General features: G+C 43.3%; 1 protein-coding gene across 5 annotated transcripts in view; it reads left to right on the top strand.

The window, feature by feature from the left end:
• Nucleotides 1-18,648, top strand: part of INF2 (inverted formin 2) — a 111,940-nt gene that overhangs the window by 59,546 nt on the left and 33,746 nt on the right. For all 5 annotated transcript variants that reach the window (XM_040332326.1, XM_040332325.1, XM_040332327.1 and 2 more), the window contains 9 exons: nucleotides 1,282-1,423; nucleotides 4,796-4,937; nucleotides 5,772-6,629; nucleotides 8,391-8,533; nucleotides 9,035-9,096; nucleotides 11,880-11,982; nucleotides 14,148-14,233; nucleotides 15,429-15,529; nucleotides 15,955-16,025. In XM_040332326.1, the coding sequence (XP_040188260.1) occupies nucleotides 1,282-1,423; nucleotides 4,796-4,937; nucleotides 5,772-6,629; nucleotides 8,391-8,533; nucleotides 9,035-9,096; nucleotides 11,880-11,982; nucleotides 14,148-14,233; nucleotides 15,429-15,529; nucleotides 15,955-16,025 (1,708 nt within the window). The remainder of the gene's footprint in view (nucleotides 1-1,281; nucleotides 1,424-4,795; nucleotides 4,938-5,771; nucleotides 6,630-8,390; nucleotides 8,534-9,034; nucleotides 9,097-11,879; nucleotides 11,983-14,147; nucleotides 14,234-15,428; nucleotides 15,530-15,954; nucleotides 16,026-18,648) is intronic.

The raw sequence follows: 18,648 nt of genomic DNA, 5'->3' as shown, positions 1-18,648 counted from the left end.
TGGCAATTTCCCCACTGAGCTATTTAGGTAGATTCAGGTACATTGGTGTATACTTGCGGCGGCGTAGCTTAGCGTGTTTAGGCTACGCCGCCGTAAGTTAGCTAGGCAAGTACATGATTCACAATGTACTTGCCTGCTAATATACGGCGGCGTAGCCTAAAGCGGGCGGGCGTAAGGGCGCCTAATTCAAATGTGTGTAAGGGAGGCGTGTTGTATGCTAATTGTGCTTGACCTTACGTTTTTCACGTTTTTTTTAACTGCGCATGCACCGGGCGCCTACATTTCCCAGTGTGCATTGCGGCTAAGTACGCCGTACGGGCCTATTGATTTCGACGTGGACGTAAACTATGTAAATCGCTATTCGCGGACGTTTTCCGCAAACTACATAAAAATTTCGAATCTCGAAGCAGGAACAGCGGCCATACTTTAACATTGCTATTCCATCTAATAGATGGAATAACTTTAGGCCTGATAATGGCTTACGGAAACGGCGTAAAAGTGCTGCGGCGGCCGGGCGTACGTTCGTGAATCGGCGTATCTACTCATTTACATATTCTACGCCGACCGCAATGGAAGCACCACCTAGCGGCCATCCTAAATATTGCAATCTAAGATAGGACGGCGCAAGCCGTCCTATCTTAGATATGTTTAAGCGTATCTCTGTTTGAGCATACATAAGTCGGCTTAGATTCTGAGTTAGGTCGGCTTATCACTGATAAGCCAGCCTAACTCTTACTGAATCTACCTATGTGTTCTGACAGGGGACCCTCCCCACCAGAACACAACGGTCAGCGCTCACCCATTGGCTTGCGAGCTCTGATCAAATGTTGGTTTTCCAGCATGTTTGTTCGACAGAAGACTTCTGTCCGACAAGGAGCTGTACACGGGCTGAAAAGTCGGCCGAATTGACGTTTTTCAGTCCGTGTGTCCTTCGCTTAAGGTTTGGCTGGAGTCGTCTATTTACCTTGTATATTGACCCTGAAGTAAGCCACTGTTAATGGACCATCCAACTATATCCGATGTATCCATTTTTGATGGAGTCTGCTAAGCTGGTTTCTTGTACCTCTCAGGGGCTCACAGCAGGTGGAAAGATGAATTCCAAGTTTTGACAAAACCTCCTTTGCCATTTTTTCCCAATACAGAGATCGCAGCAGAGAAATTGCATAGTAGATTTTATACCAATTCCATCCACCATGTCTTCTCATTACTGATCAGAGGTCTTCAGTTCTATAACTGTTATTGATGTTGCCTAATCTTAGGTCTGTTTTCTGTGTCATTCAGAGATTTGGAGGATGAAGACTTGTTAGTGCAAGTCTACGTCTTTGAAGAAGCCAAGTCAGAAGATGATGAAGATCTTCTCAAGCTATATGGAGGAATTGACATGAACAATCACCAAGAGGTCTTCTCCACACTCTTCAACAAAGTATGCTTCCATATGCAGTTACAAGATAAAGAAATCAGCTTTGTCGAAAAATATATTTCAGTTCCACTGGTTGTATGACCAGCTGTTACATTCCATGTAAAAGTTGAGGCCAGGCTTACAATGTATTTACTCTGTAAATTGATGACTTAGACCAGGGTCTCCAAATTTTCTAAACAAAGGGCCAGTTTACTGTCCTTCAAACTTTAGGGGTGCCGGACTGTTGCCAGTGGGAGTAGAGAATGTCTTGGCGTAAGTGGGAGTAAACCATGCCCCATCCTTCTAGGGGGAGGAATAGTGCCCCATCATTGGTGTCAGTGGGAGGAATTGTGCCCTATGGGGCACAATTCCTCCCACTGACGCCATCTATGGGGCACAATTCCTCCCACTGACACCATCTATGGGGCACAATTCCTCCCACTGACACCATCTATGGGGCACAATTCCTCCCACTGACACCATCTATGGGGCACAATTCCTCCCGCTGACACCATCTATGGGGCACAATTCCTCCCGCTGACACCATCTATGGGGCACAATTCCTCCCGCTGACACCATCTATGGGGCACAATTCCTCCCGCTGACACCATCTATGGGGCACAATTCCTCCCGCTGACACCATCTATGGGGCACAATTCCTCCCGCTGACACCATCTATGGGGCACAATTCCTCCCACTGACACCATCTATGGGGCACAATTCCTCCCACTGACACCATCATTTGTGTCAGTGGGAGGAATAGTTCCCCATAGAGGGTTCTCAGATCAAGGAATAGTTCCCCGTAGAGGGTTCACAGTTTGAGGAATAGTGCCCCATAGAGGGTTCACAGTTTGAGGAATAGTGCCCCATAGAGGGTTCACAGTTTGAGGAATAGTGCCCCATAGAGGGTTCACAGTTTGAGGAATAGTGCCCCATAGAGGGTTCACAGTTTGAGGAATAGAGCCCCATAGAGGGTGTCAGTTGAAGGAATAGTGCCCCATCATTGTTGTTAGTGGAAGGAATGGTGTCCCAATCGTTGGTGAGTAAGAGGACTAGGGCCACATCATTGGTGTCAGTAGAAGGAATAGAATAGCAGAAACTATGCCCCACTGTTGCTGACAGTGGAGGGAGTAATGTCCTAAGGGCCTGATGAAAACGAGCAAAGACCTTCAATTTGGAGGCCACTGACTTAGAGTATGAGATATGTTGGTGCGCTTTTCAAGAGAGAAAAAGTTCTTTCTATATGTAATCATTGTGATGATGTGTACCAACGTCACATATAGCAGGCAGGAGGTTGAGTAATGGGCCATACTACTTAAAATTGCCCCCCTCTTGTACCCCACAGCCATATAACACAGCAGGTGTGAATGGGTATACATTCTACTCTTCAAACCGTGCGGCAAATAAACAGTTCCTACATTTGGGCTTCAAATGTTTTAAATTGTTTGGCTGGAGTTGTCTGCAAACTTGTTGTAGATGTATCTATTACCTTGCTTCTTCCTCAGCACCATGCATCTCTTGTGCTGCCTGGAGCTAGATGGGTTAGCACAGCCATTCTCAACTAGAGTTCCTCGGAGGTTGCTATGGGTTCCTTGAGCTTGGCTGGTTTACCTCCCATTTAAAGGTGCCTGTATAGTTCTAGGGCCAATGCCACTTGGGCAAAAACCTCTATGATTATGCCACAAACCATTATAATATAGAACAAATATATGGCCATGTCTATGGGTTATTTTTATAATGTTCTCCTTGAAACAAGGGTTTTGGATCTCCATGACCAAGTAGGTTTGTAACTTTATATGGTGCGCTGTGTAATGCCCACACTATACAGGCAGTACAGCTTCCAGCCACACAACCAAAAATCCCCAGTGACTGGTCAAGGATTCCCACCACAAATCATATCTGCTTCCTTTCTATTGGCTTTTACTATTATTCTGACAGTTGCGTCAACACATAGTCACTTGTGATTACAGTAGCTCAAGGTCCTTAGATGTGGTGGCTGTATTGGCTTTCTTTTTTCGTTTTTTCTTTTTTGATTTATTTTCACCTGGTGATCCGATAACACACTATCTGTCATGGGTGGCTACATGTTTTCCTCCACTTTATTTATGGAGGGAGCCCTGGTTACCATTCGGACTAGGCTTCAACCAAATGTGTCCATTCTCATTTTACTGGGGCTGATAGATTAGTAGTTTTGATTACTGGTTAGATTGTTTTGATATCTGTCAAGCCCATAGCAATTGACAAGGACACTGCATTTATGGCAAGGCCAACAGGTATTTTCTGTACTTGCTAAAAAAAACGGTTTTAAAAATAAATTAATGCAGCCACTATTTGATGGTGCCCGCATAGTTTCAGGGCCAACGCCATTTGGCAAAGCCAAATACTTGACACCAATGATGATTTTCTGTAAGGGTGGTATTTTCATCCCTACCATAAGAGGATAATTCTTCCCTCTGGCCACCATTGTAAGGGGCATTTTCCCCACTGACTCCCAATGAATTTGTTCTAGCCGGGGTTCCCCGAGAGCTGAAAAATGTTCTAAGGGTTCCTTTGGGGTAAGAATGTGGAGTAAGGCTGGGCTAGCAGCAAGGTGAGGTGGGGATTAACAAAGCTCTGGGCTGTACCAACTAGCCAAAGGGACATATTGTTACACACCAAAACAATAATATACTACTTTGCCTGCTTGTGAAAACATAAAATTATTTGGACAAATTATCTTTCTTAGGGCCCTTTCACACCAGCAGACAGTATGTCGGTATTTCATTCATCCATTTTCAGATGAAATATGGCCATACATGAACATCCGCTGACTCCCGATCTCATCGGTGTCTGCTATGCTCCAGGCAGTGGCCTCTCTCCTCAACCACCAGGCAGTGGCCTCTCTCCTTCCAGGCCTCAAGCCAGCTACAGATCCCCTATCCTGTCATAGTTCCTTCCAGTTCCCATAGTGCCACCCATCCTGCCATAGTGGGTCGCAGTGCCCCTAAACCCCTTACAGCGCCCTTGGCAGCCCTCAACCCCCACAGTGCTCCCGCACTTGCTGCAGAGCCTCCAGCTCTTTATAGTTCCTTCCAACAGTGTCTGCAGTCCCTTTAGGCTCCCCTAGTGCTACACAAAATCCCCACCACATAGAGAGATCTCAAGCGCCCTTCAGAGACACATTCCCTACAGTTGCCCTAACCCTCTTTACAACCCCCATTCCCCACAGTGACACGTAGCCCCATCTAGAGCCTTCCACAATAAATACAAATTTTGTATTCCCATACTTAATATTGTGCGATATAAAGGGGTTGCAAGCCCAAACGTACACTGGTTTTACCTAACTGTAGACCATTTATCTTTATTATATTGTGGGGTACAATCCATTCCTTTCTTTTGTTTTGTTGTATCTTTCAGATCAGCTGTTCACCGCTATCGGCCCAGCTTCTTTTTATTCTGCAGGGCCTGTTGCAGTTTGATGTCAATCATCCTTCAAGTGCCCTTCTCTGGGAGGCCCTGGAACACGTGGTGAACAGAGCTGTACTGCTTGCAGATGACTGTAGGTATCATAAAGACCAACCGCTATACAGCATTTAAAATGTTTTGCTGCTTGGGGGTCTAATGTGGAATTCTTCACCCTGCCCTCAAGAAACCGTTCTGACAGGAGGGAAGGGGTGGCGTTTATGTCCCTGCAAAGCAGGGAATAAATTCCGTCTCTGCAAAGCAGGGAATAAATTCCGTCTCTTCCCCTAGTAAAAGCATCTCTCACAGTATAGTAAAACATTGGCTAGGCACACAGTTAACCTTTGATCGCCCCTGGTGTTAACACCCAGCCAGTGTCATTAGTACAGTGACCGTGCATATTGTTTAGCACTGATCACTGGATTAGTGTCACTGGTCCCCAAAAAAGTGTTGTTAGTATCAGAATGTTTGCCGCAATATCGCAGTCCTATAAGTCGCTGATCGTCGCCATTAAAAAATATATACCATAGCTTGTAGATGCTATATCTTTTGCATAAACCAACTCATATACACTTATTGGGATTTTTTTACCAAAAATGTGTAGCAGAATACATATTGGCCTAATCTTATAAAGAAATTCCATATTTTTTTTGTTATTGGATATGTTTTTAGAAGGTAAAAAATATTATTTATTTTTCTAAATTGTCTGTCTTTTTTGTTTATAGAGCAAATAAAATAAAAAAACGCAGAGGTGATCAAATGCCACCAAGAGAAAGCTATATTTGTGGGGAAAAAAAATTACGTAAATTTTATTTGGTTACAGGGTTGCAATTGTCAGTTAAAATAACGCAGTGCCAAATCACAAAAAAATTGCCTGGTAATTCTTCCAGGTCAAGTGGTTAATTATGTATAAATATTATTTTTTTGACAGGTAAAGATAGCACCCTTGAGGGAGTTATGGATAGGCTCTTGACTTCAAAAAAACACCCAAATAAAGAGAAGAGCCAAGACAAAAAAATTGAGAAAGTTCATGTAAGCATACAAACGGAAAAACCTACGTATGAATCCAGCAAAGAAGGAATGAACAGTCTATCTCTAGCAGATGCATTGCTTGAACACTCAGGGGATGTTCAGAAGGTACCGGTTGGAAAGCCTTCTACCCATATTACTATAGCTGGAAGTTCACCTGCCCCTTATCCATCCCTTGGTGCTGATGTACAGTCTACTCCATCACCGCCTCCACCTCCACCTCCTCCTCCCCCTCCCCCATGTGAGATGTCATCTTTTTTCCCTGGCATGAACTCCTTTCCTTCTCCACCTCCTCCAGTTACAGGCACAGGAGTAAGTCTTCCACCACCTCCCCCTCCCCCCTTGCCTACCATGGGAGGTATTCCTCCACCGCCTCCATTGCCTGGCATGGGAGGCATGCCGCCACCACCACCTCCCCCATTTCCTGGCATGGGAGGCATGCCGCCACCACCACCTCCCCCATTTCCTGGCATGGGAGGCATTCCCCCACCTCCCCCATTTCCTGGCATGGGAGGCTTTCCCCCACCACCACCACCTCCCCCATTTCCTGGCATGGGAGGCATCCCACCACCTCCCCCATTTCCTGGCATGGGAGGCATCCCACCACCACCCCCTCCAGGAGGCTTCAGTGAAGAAGTTGTATTTGCCCGTGTGGATTATTCTTTGGGATCCTTCAAACCAGCTTGCTTCAAGGTCAACAGGCCTTCAATAAAAATGAAGAAACTGAATTGGCAGAAATTGCCTCCTAACGTTGCCAAAGGTAAGACCTTTTAAAAAGTTCCAGGCCTTCAAGTTGATACAAGTACTGTATCTAGATGTATATAGCAATGTGAAAGAGTGCAACTTTATTCCTGTATGCTCCGAGCTGATTTAAAAAAAAAAAAAGAATTCTGATGATGAAAAATGGTTAAAATGTGTCTGCATCCAAAATGTTTTCTTTGTTTTGGGTGGCATTTAGAAAAATTAGAACTCCTGTTGCATTTGTACTGCTATCCAGGGCTCCCTCACTTCCTATTCTGCAGGCAATGATTTACCAGAGCGGAAATGAGGAAAACTGTCCAGCGGTAGTAAAGAACAAAATAAAAATGCTTTTTATTTTAGAGTAGCGGAAGACTAGGACCCCCTTCTCTCCTCCCTTTATTTTTTTTTATTTTTTATGCTCATGCCTCTGTCCTTTCCGAATTCCCAAAATGAGAAGAGCTGATCAGTGAGGGAGAGAGAACTGTTACTGAATGGCAACAGGAAAACTGCTGGCTGGTACTAGAGCTGTACGATTCTGGCCAAAATGAGAATCACGATTTTTTTGCTTGGAATATAGATCACGATTCTCGCGTAAAATCTTTCACATTATGCAAAAACAATTTGGCCTAACTTGGTTAGTTTTTTTTTTATTCATTAAAGTAATTTTTTCCCCAAAAATTGCATTTGAAAGAGCGCTGCTCAAATACAGCGCGACATAAAATATTGCAACAACCACCATTTTATCCTCTAGGGCAGTGGTCATCAACCCTGCCCTACAGGGCCCACTAACAGGCCAGGTTTTATGTATTACCTTGGGGAGATGCAGTCTAGAATACTGCAATCACTGAGCAACAAATGATATCACCTGTGATGTATTTCAGTTATCTTGCAAACCTGGCCTGTTAGTGGGCCCTGAGGACAGGGTTGATGACCACTGCCTAGGGTCTCTACTAAAAAAAATATATGTATAATGTTTTGGGGGTTCTAAGTAATTTTCTATCAACAAGCAATGATTTTAACTTGAAAACAACAACTGTCAGACAAAAGGTTTGGTGTTTAAGTGGTTAAAAGTTCCTAATTTACATACAAAAGTGTATTCCTTTGATGTAAAAGTCAAATTGATACAATGTTTAGACTTAACATTCCACTGATAGAATGTTTTAAAACTTGGCAGACTGCTCAGATTTTGACTTTTGATGGCTGAGAGCAGAGAGAAAATTCTCTGCATACCAAAGATCGGGAAACCCTTTGACAAGATCCCAATGGGGAAAAATCGCGATAATGATTCTTGAAGATTAATCGTGCAGCTCTAGCTGGCACAGATACAAAAGGGCCATCAGATTGTGTCTGCACATTTCGCCCCTTCTAGTGTTTTAAGGCCAGTTTAATATCTTGAGTAAAAAGCCAGCGACTATCAATCAGTTTTAGGATGGGTTCACGCTATTGCGAACTGGATGCAGGTTTCCCTGCATTCAATTTGCAGGACAGGAGAGTGTGACTGGCCTTCAATGTATCATACATCTTTGGGGTGGCCGCGGAGCGCACAGCAGAAAAGTCCTGTGCGTCTTTGGCTCAGCTTGGGGGTCCAAATTCAGCCAAAAATTCTGACCTAATTCAGACCTGAAACAGTGAATGGGGACGCACGGACCCCCTGCTTTTCCCCATGGCTACACAGTGTGAACCCAGCCTCAATCTTTGATCAATCCAGAGCAGGCAGACCAGCAAAAGAGGTTGTTTGGTTGTTATGCATTATTGCACTTTTCTGTAATCTCGCTTTTAGATGGACAGTCAATGTGGTCTTCAGTAAGCAGCTCTGAAGAAACTATGGAACTCAATTATTCCAGCATTGAGCAGCGGTTTTGTGTTCCACAAGCCAAAGAAAAAGATAAAGAATCAACGCTGGCAAAAAAGCCACCTAAAGAGGTATGATTTTTTAGGGTACATCCCAACAACTTCCAAAGTATGCTGTGCAATGCTAAAGTGGAAGTAAAGTCTAAACTTTTCTTAAAAACATTCCCTCCCCTTCCCCCTACCTATCCTGCATAAAAGGATCTGTACAATTACATATTTTTAGTCTGGTCTGGCCACGTGATTCCACAGTCCTGACCCCTGCAAGAGGGGAGGACTCGACAACGGCTGTGAATTGCACTAGCCATGACATCGCTCATAGGATACCATGGCCCAGCTTTTCTTGGCACTCCCTCCTCTCCCCTGCTGCAGCAGTTCGCTACAGGGGAGTCAGAGCTGCATGATCATATGACTGGACCACAGTGGATTAAAAATGGGTCTGGTATGTACACAGACCTTTTTAATACAGGGTATGCAGGATAGGTGGGGCGGGAATATTTTTTAAGAATAGTTGGGCTTTCCTTCCACTTTAATTTTCTTATTTTTACTACTTATTTATTTAATTATTTTACACAGATTTCCTTTTTGGATGCCAAAAAAAATATGAATTTGAACATATTTTTAAAGCAGTTTAAAAGGTAAGCGTTTAAATTTGATTTTTATTGCTTACATGTATCTCATTACAGTTAAATAATGTTTAAAATGACTCTCTGTGGCCAATAATTGTCCTTTCGATAGACACCTTAAGATCTGAGTCATGTCTTCCAAACCTCTGTAGAGCATGTAGCACAAGAAATGGAAGGCTGCTATTGCTGGAATCCTAAAGTCCTTCTCTGGGCAGAGATGAACTACCTCTCACCCCCTCCCACCCATTTAAAAGCTTTAAAAATCCTTCTGAATCGGTCTTCTGCTCACCCAAGTCTGCCATCCATGCCTTGCTAACCCCTATTCCAGTGGGGAGACCAGTGATCCAGTGGTGCATCACCTGGTCAACCATACTGATGGCACCATGATGTGCAATCTTCTAAAGCTTGAGGGAACCCCACCACTGTATAGCCAATAGAAAGTGTCTATGCTACCCAGGTAGTAATGTTGAGACCCAAAGAAGGACCCCTCCACTCTGCTGTAGGAAGAAAAGAAGACTCAGAACGTGATGCATCATAGGAGCTTTAAAATTGTAATTCATTGAATAAGATCAGGAGCTCTAACTTACTGTATGCTTATTGCAGGTCGGTAATCAAAGGCTTAAATAAAGTCATAGCTAACTATACAACCACTATAGGAACCCAATACTGCCCAGCTATGCAGGAAGAAATTTCATTTGGCAATACATAAATAAATTGTGTGGATGTTTTTAGTTGGGAAACCTCTATATAAATTAAGCTATGAAATTGGATTCTCTATCACTAGAAGGAAAGCCTGTGAGATGGAAAGAGGAGAAGGAATGGTTTGTAAATAATGAAGCTCCATTTTAAAAATTTGTAACCCTGTTAGTAATTCAAAATACTGAAGCCAGAGATGCCCAGGTAACTAGCTAGTTCAGGGCAAGGTAAAAAAATAGAAGCTTTCTTCTTTTCTCTCTGTACAGAATTGGTTGTGGATTGGTCATTATAGTTGTAGCGGCATCTCGGACCTCCAAAGGCCTAATGATGACCTCCAGAGTCAGGGAGAGCTGACAACCTTCCTTGTTGTGTGGGTTATTAGGCATGGTGGGTGTAATGCAAGTTGGAATCATTGATGGCAGTCACTTTTTGGAATGCAAGAAAAGAGATGCATTGTCTCTTAAACAGAACTGAGGGAGAGAGGGTTAGGGCCAGGACACGCTTAGGCGGATGCAATAGTAATTGGCAAACTTCACAACAAAAAAATTGTCAGACAGCTATACGGGTAGAGGGCCTTTAAGCTGGAGGCTGCAACTGTATTTGTAGAACTGCCATCTCCTATGGCAACTGAACTTTGAACAGTCAATATAGATCCATACACGTAACTCACAGTATAATCCATTATAGATCTTCTCTCACAGTATCCTACTGTAGATCGTCACTCTCTGAGCTCCCGGTCTCTCACTAGACTTCAAGATCCCATGTGTCACTGGATCCCCTAAGCTATTCCACAGCTAAACCCACTGTAAACTCCTCAAGCTTCACCCACGCTACCCGCTGGGTCCCTGGCTTGGCACTCTGCTGAAGCTTTCCCACTTCTTAACCATCTCCGGCTGATGAAAAGGCTGCTCTGGTACTCCTTCAGACTTCCATACACTGGCCTCTGATGACAGGAATGATTGCCTGCTGCTTGCTACTATTCCTCCCTTTACCTCTGGCATTGATCATCAATTGCCCCTTGTGACAGGAGTGGTCGTCCCTTGTGGCAACTTCTTCTCCCTCACTGCTGGCAACGATCCAGTTCCCCCGACTGGAACTTCTGTAACTTGGTTGGGCTTCCAGCCTGAAGCCCCAACCCAGCTCTGCCTCTCTCAAACTTGGATAGGCCTCAGATGGCCTAGCAGCCAGGTGCTCCTGGGATAGGCCCCAGGCTTCTGGCCTAGTAGCCCAAAGCCTTGTGGCACACGTTCACCCAGACAGCCGTCCAAGTGGCACAGAACCCTGATCACCTGACTCCTCCCAAATAAATAGGTTCTTCCAGCAGGCCAAGGGACCAAAGAAACCCCCTGCCAATTGGAGTCAACCTTTTCACTCCTATCAGGATTCTCTATGCCCTTATCATTCCACTGCCACAGGCAACAATGCCACCTAGAGAAAGAGAGGTGCATCAAATCCAGAGTTAGGTAAAAAGCCAATCAGCCAGGCTAATTACCAAGAAGCTAAATTAGTTGGCAACCCTGCCTTCTATCAAGGTGCTACATCGTCATTTCATGCAACATTTTCTGACAGAACATGTCGTGTTTGGGGGGAAGCCTGCATTGATCAGGTAAGAAAAAGTGCTTTTTACTATAATTAACCATTTAAAGCCAAACTAAAGTAAAAAAAAAAAAAAAGAAATGCAAGCAGGCAGGCTCTTTAGTGCAGAAGAGACATGCAACAACTCCTCCCCAATTAAAAATAAACCTACCTGCCTGCTTGCAGCCTTCTTTAAAATGCACACTGAGCCGTGCATGCTCAGCTCATTTTACATTATGGCACAGTTCCTGTGTGCCAGGATGACTGAATTCCTGGGCATGCTTAGAAGTGACATCATCCCATGTTTTGTCAATTTAGATGGCTGAAGTCTGGCACCCTTGCCGGCATCAGACCATTAAAGTAAGTATTTAAAACTTTCTTTTCACTTTTAACCCTTGCAAAGAGGGGGGTAGCCCCTCTGCAAGGGAGGATTTTTGTTTTCTCTGGAGCTCAACTTTAAAGACAGTATTCCACTCAATACATCATTAATACATTTGCTATATGTCTGTTTCATTGCTTTGTAGCCCCAATCAACAAGTTGTTTCCATGATTGAGCAGGGAGATCGGTCAAAGTTTGATATTGAAGTACTAAAACAGTTTCTCAAGCTGCTTCCTGAAAAACATGAAGTAAGTTTAATTTGATAACCTGTTCATTACAATGGTTTAACTGACATAGTGGCTACTAGTCATTCTCAATCAACAGCAAACTGTAGGTATTTTTTTAGGGTTCCTCTGGGGTAAAAAAAAAAAAATGAATAATGGTGTTCTAGATCAGTGGTCGCCAAACTTTCAGACCTGACAGGCCACTAAATACACAACTTTGAATCTCGAGGTTCACTAACATTAATTTGCATGCCGTAGACACACAATCCCCCCTGGATCACACTGTTGCCTTGTATACACACGAAGGTCTGGCTCTCTGACCGACCCCCTGTCTCCAACGCCCCCCCATGTTGGATCACACTGCTGCCTTAAACAGATTAATCATTGCATCTCATTATCTTATCCAGCCTCGTGCTCAGTACTGCCATTGGAAGTCCTCTCCTTCTTCACCTCCTGCTCTCTGCACTACTTCCAGTGCCTCCCTCTGAGTTTATAGAAGCCGGAACTACAGAATAGGCATCAGGTATCAATGCGTGCTGACAGTATTGACTGTCAGCGCACATTGCGAACAACATTGGGTGGATTACATCTGCCACAATGATGATTCGCGGCAGAACCCCTGGGGACCACCAAAATGTTCATGTCGATCATCAGTGGTCCAAGGACCACTGGTTGGCGACCGCTGTTGTTGATAATTGGACAAATATCTCATAAAGCACCTGTAGACATAAGATGACTCCAGGAATGAAACCAGTTCTGAACAGTTGCTGATGAACCAAGCAGTGATCTGCATTGGTCATAAACACGGCTTATTACTTGAACATGTGATGTCCCAAACTTTTCATCTACACAACGATTTTTATGGAAGTCTGATTGCTGTCTCAATTCTGTAGGGTAATTTATAGTAGTATTCTTGAAACTGGAACTGTTTAAAAAAAGTCGTTTGGAGCCTTATAAAATGTATAGCATAAGGCCCAAACTACGCAAGTTGTTTTTAGTACAGCTTCCAACCACACAACCAGAAATCTCCTGTGATTGGCTAAGAACTCCCACTTTAAATCACCTGTCTCCTCCCAATTGGCTTATATTGTTGTTCCTGATCATTGCGTCAACGCACAATCACTGTTGATTAGAGTGTGAGGGTTCTTAGATGGGGTTGGCTGTATTCGCTTTTTCAATTTATTTTCACAGTTGCCACCCAGGCTGGTCTTTAAACCAAATTAGTTCACCTCCATTCTATTAGGCCCCTTTCAGTTTTGACGACGGTCCTGAACAACCGCTCCATTGCAGTCCTATGGAGTGTCGGATGTCAGCGGAGACATGTCCGCTGACATCCGACCCGATCCGCCAAAATCAGACAGATGGCAATACGTCCCCATCCGTCCATGGCGGATCTGATTGGGTGAGATCTGACGAAAACAGACATTCTGTCTGTTTTCATCAGATCTCCCCATAGGAGACAGCGGCGCTGCGCAAGCCCCTCCCCGCTCAGTGAGCAGAGAGGGACTTGTCATCCGCTGGCTCAGCGGAGAGATCTCCCACTGAGCCGGCGGGAGCTGGAGGACTCCGTAGCAACGGAGTCCGCTTCGTGTGGAAAAAGCCTTGGGGTTGGGTTGATGGGATTAGCAGTTTACACAAATAAAGATTAGATCATTTTGGTTTCTGTCGAGGTCGCCACAAAGTGACAAGGACACTAAATTTATGACAAGATCAACAGGAATTTTTTGCATTTGCTGAAAATGGTTTTAACTTGGGGGGGCACCACATCTAAGGACTGGTAAGATGCGATATATTACATTTTTGTTTTTGGATTTAGATATCTATTGGGGCCATTCTCAACCAGGGTTTCTCCAGAGAATTCTAGGGGTTCTAGTTTTTGAGCTGTAGCTGATTTATCTCCAATTTGATGGTGCCTGCATAATTCTGGGGCCAACATTACTTGGCAGAGCCAGCTGCATGACACCAATGATCTATTTAAGCTGTCTATTAAGGGTGGCACTTTGACCACCACTATGAGAAGACAATTTCTTCCCACTGGCTACCAATAAATTAATTTTTTTCAGAGGTTCCCCAAGACCTGAAAAATATTTTAAGCATTCCTCTGCGGTAAAAAAGATTTACAAAGGTTTGTCTGAAGTAGAGAGATATCCCTATCTACTTTCCTTTTCCTTAACATCTGTCGTTTACAGGTGGAAAACTTAAAAGGGTTCAAAGAAGATATTTCCAAGTTATCAAATGCAGACCAGTTTTACTTGCTGCTTCTCGGAGTGACCAAGTAAGTGACTTTAGAGAATTGTGAGATTGGTGAGATATCCTATATTAGTAAATGTGCTTGATGAGGATACCCTTAGGAGGCTATTTTTCTGACACTTGGAATAAAAACATTTGATTTTATATTTGCTACAGAGTAGGCTTAACCACTTCCATACAGGGCTTTTATACACACATTCATACCAGGCCTATTCTGGCACTTCTCTCCTACATGTACAAATCCTATTTTTTTTGCTAGAAAATTACGCAGAACCCCCAAACATTATATATGTTTTTTTAGCAGACACCCTAGGGAATAAAACGACGGTCATTGAAACGTTTTATCTTGCACGGTATTTGCTCTATAATTTTGAATAATAATTTTTCAAACGCCTTTTTTTTGGAAAAAAATTGTTTCATGAATTAAAATAACAAAACGGTAAAGTTAGCCCAATTTTTTTGTAAAATATGAAAGATGATGTTACACCGAGTAAATAGATACCTAACATGTCACGCTTTAAAATTGCGCACACTCATGGAATGGCGCCAAACTTCGGTACTTAAAAATCTCCATAGGCAACGCTTTGATTTTTTTTACAGGTTACCAGTTTAGATTTACAGAGAAGGTCTAGTGCTAGAATTGTTGCTGGCACTCTAACGCACGCGGCGATACCTCACATATGTGGTTTAAACAGCGTTTACATATGTCGGCGGGACTTGCATGTGCGTTCGCTTCTGCGCGCGAGCTACTGGGGACAGGGGCGTTAAAAAAAAAATGTTTTTTTTTACATATTTATTTATTTTTTTACACTTTTTATTTTTTATTTTTTATTATCACTTTTATTCCTATTACAAGGAATATAAACATCCCTTGTAATAGGAATGTGTGTGACAGGTACTCTTTATGGAGAGATGCAGGGTCAATAAGACCCCACATCTCTCCTCCAGGCTGGAAAGCATGAAATCGGTGAAAAAAAATTCACCGATCTCATGATAACTGTTGCTTAGCAGCCGCAATTGTGGCTTTGTTTACTTACGGGGACCCGGGCGTGACGTCATCACATCGCGCCCGGGTCCTCCGACGGTCATAGAGATGACTGGTGACCATCTAGAACATAGCTGTAGGAAACACTGTTGGGATTTCCCCCTATCCCTAGTGTGCACAGAGAATTGTATACTGTAATAGAATAAGGTTTCATATATCACGTTTATGTTTACAGCTACCAGCTTCGGATTGAGTGTATGCTGGCTTGTGAGGAGACCAATGTTATGCTGGACATGTTACGACCAAAGGCTCAGACAGTCACCTTGGCATGTGATGGTAACTCGATCTATTCTTGCTCATTATTACGTATTATAATAATGGTATTTTATGTTTAGTTTTAGATCAAGTAGGGAAGGGTGAAAAACCCTGTTGGGTTATTTTTTTGCTGCTTTTGTCCCTCTGGAGAAATATACCTTCGCTTTGTGACCTGGAGACCCAACAGAGAGCCCGAAAAACTCTCCACAAAAAAAACCCCATCTTGGGGAGTTCTTACAGAAAAAGATGTCCCCTTTGTTCTGGTGACGAATCCGAATTTTTGGATTACTCCTCACTTTGAGTGACAGTGGTTATCTGTGCACATAGTGGGGAGACTATCCCCAGCAGGGACATAGAGAACAATACAAAATGAGCAAAGGGTCTAACCCTTCTTACTTTATTTGGCTGTTAATGAGTATTTATTTTTTTTTTTTTTATGTTTTCAGACGTTCTTGGCAGTCAGAGACTTCCACTCTTTTGTCAGCTTGTTCTGAAAGTCGGTAACTTCTTGAATTATGTGAGTATTTTGAACTGTTTTACACTGAAAGTTTGAATATTTAAATATTAGGGGAGGTGACACTGACCTTTTTCTAATGATGCCCTGTAAGCCCAATACTAGACATGACTACTTAGAAGCATAGGCTCATTTATGACCAATAAACCAGTACCTTGGCCCCCCAAAAAGACACAGAAGCTGATCAGGTTGGAAATAGGGCAAGGCCACAGCTTGACTGCTAAGAAGCATAGGCATGTATTAACCAGCTATTACAAACCAATACCTTGCCCCCCAAGAAGACACCATAATGATTTAAGTTGGAATTCGGGTAAAGCCACAGCTTCATTGAATTTACAATATTCAAAATACCACATAATGCCAGTCACAGTTATACCGTGAGCATTCAAAACAAAACACAGATGGTCTAGGAGACCTGTCCCCACCATCAGTGCGAGGCAGGCATTAAACGGATCCCAGAATTAAACTTGAGGGCATGGCCCATAAAGTAATATGCATTGCTGGCAGGATAAAACCCCAATAAAGCTGTGATGAAACTCACAACGGGCGGGTGGGCAACTCTTGTGATGTCAGAATTTCTTTAGAGTAGTGGGATGTGCCCTTGCGTAGCCTTTTTCTAGATGTCAGGCTCCACACAGTCACCCCGTACCAATCTAATTGGAGCCACTTAACCTCCCCGTTTTTAGGTTAATGCCCACGTAGTTGCCAAGCTTCCAGCAGTCAAGGCTTCCCTTTGCTTGGAGGGAGGGGGGGTCATTATTGAACTTTCTAAATGTACCAAACAACAATGCCAGTCACAGTTATACTGTGAGGACCCATAAAACATAAACTCACATGGTCTAAGAGGCCTGTTCTTGCCATTGGTGCCAGACAGGCATTAGACCAGCCATTCTCAACTAGGATTCCGTGGAACCCTAGGGTTCCTCCAGAGGTGGCTAGGGGTTCCTTGAGCTGTTACTGATTTACCTCCTGTTTGATGGTGCCTACATAGTTCTGAGCCAATTCCACTTGGAGGAGCCAGTGGTATGACACCAATGATCTTCATAGTTCTCTGTAAGAGGGCCATTCTTACCACCACTGTAAAAAATTGCATTCTTCTCACTGACCACCAAAGTAAGGGACATTGTTCCCACTGACCCCCAATGAATGGGTTTTATCAGGGGTTCCCCGAGACATGAAAATTATTTTAAGGGTTCCCCTGGGGTAAAAAGGTTGAGAGAGGCTGCATTAGACTAACCCTAGAATTTACCTTGAACGCATAGCCCATAAAGCAACATCAATTGCTGGCAAGGTCAAAACTGCTAATAAAGCCATGACAAAACATCACAACAGGCGGGAGGGTGGGTAACTCTTGTAACAGCTGAATCTCCTCAGAGCATTTAGACATGTCCCAGTGTAGCCTAATCCTATAGTTCAGGCTCCACCCAGTCACATCAGGTCTTTGTAGCCTATCCTAAATGGAGCCACTTAACGTCCCTTTTAGATTCACACCCACAGCGATGTCATGCTTTTAGCAGTCAAGGCACCCTTTCCCTAAAGGGGGTTTAAGGGGCCTTCACTATGGCTTCTCTATCTTTGTGCTAAAACAACTGTAAGTCAAACACAAGAATCAAGAACCAATGCCTCACCGGATCTAGGCTAGACCCAAGTTAATGTAAGTGCCTTGAATGACTATGCATATCTTGCCAAAGCTGCTCCAGCGCAAGCTCCCCAGAGATGCAATTGGGTGCTTTGCTTTCTGGTTTTGCCCCTGTATGTTTTCCTGCCTTGTACCAAGTGCAGCTGACTTTTTAAGTTCTAGGCTTTTTGATGTTTTTAGTACACTGTGTAAGATTAATATACAGCACGAGCCAGGGTGTGCCCAATTGGCTCTGTTTTGTACAGTTCTAGAAGACCATAATCAATTAGAATAATTGCTGGATTCAGATTTTCTGAAGATCACTAAAATTATTACTGGGTGCATTGGTTCTGGTTAGACAGCACTCCAAAAAAGACAGACCTTGGACACAGAGAGAGAACCTAGTGTTAAGAATCCACATACATACAGTTCAATGAGGGCACCAAACAATTTTCCAAGATTTTTATACAATTCATAGCAGAAAAACCCCAAGGCATTTTGGGACCTAACACGCTCACCCTTCATCAGGGCTACAAAGTATGTATATTCATTTATTTTTGTGTTCATGACCTTTTTATATTTATGACCTTTTGTACTTGTTTTGTACCCCCCGATGAAGGTGGAGTATATTTGACCCCTGAAACCCGTTGTATTCTTTTTCTGCTATGAATCCATTTTATTATTAAAAACCTTGGACATTTGTTTGCCACTCTCATTGGACTGTATGTATATGGATCCACCGCTAGAAGCCAGTAAGGTTCATGTCTTCATTGTTTGGGTTTATCTGTGCTATAATCATGTGTCATAAATTACATTTTTCCGAAACACTTTCTTGTCTCTGATGCCCAATTCTACTGGGTGCCAGCCTGGAATCTACACTTGGATATTATATGTTTGTGATGGTTCTAGTAGTAGTCACATTTAATTGGTCTTCTCCTGTAATGTTTAAGACATTCCACCACTTATCGAAGGAGCTTTTAAGGTTCTGAGTACCAGGAACATACCCCG

This window comes from Rana temporaria, chromosome 13 (assembly GCF_905171775.1).
Source record: "Rana temporaria chromosome 13, aRanTem1.1, whole genome shotgun sequence".
NCBI lineage: Eukaryota > Metazoa > Chordata > Amphibia > Anura > Ranidae > Rana > Rana temporaria.
This window is presented reverse-complemented; position numbering and strand designations above follow the sequence as displayed.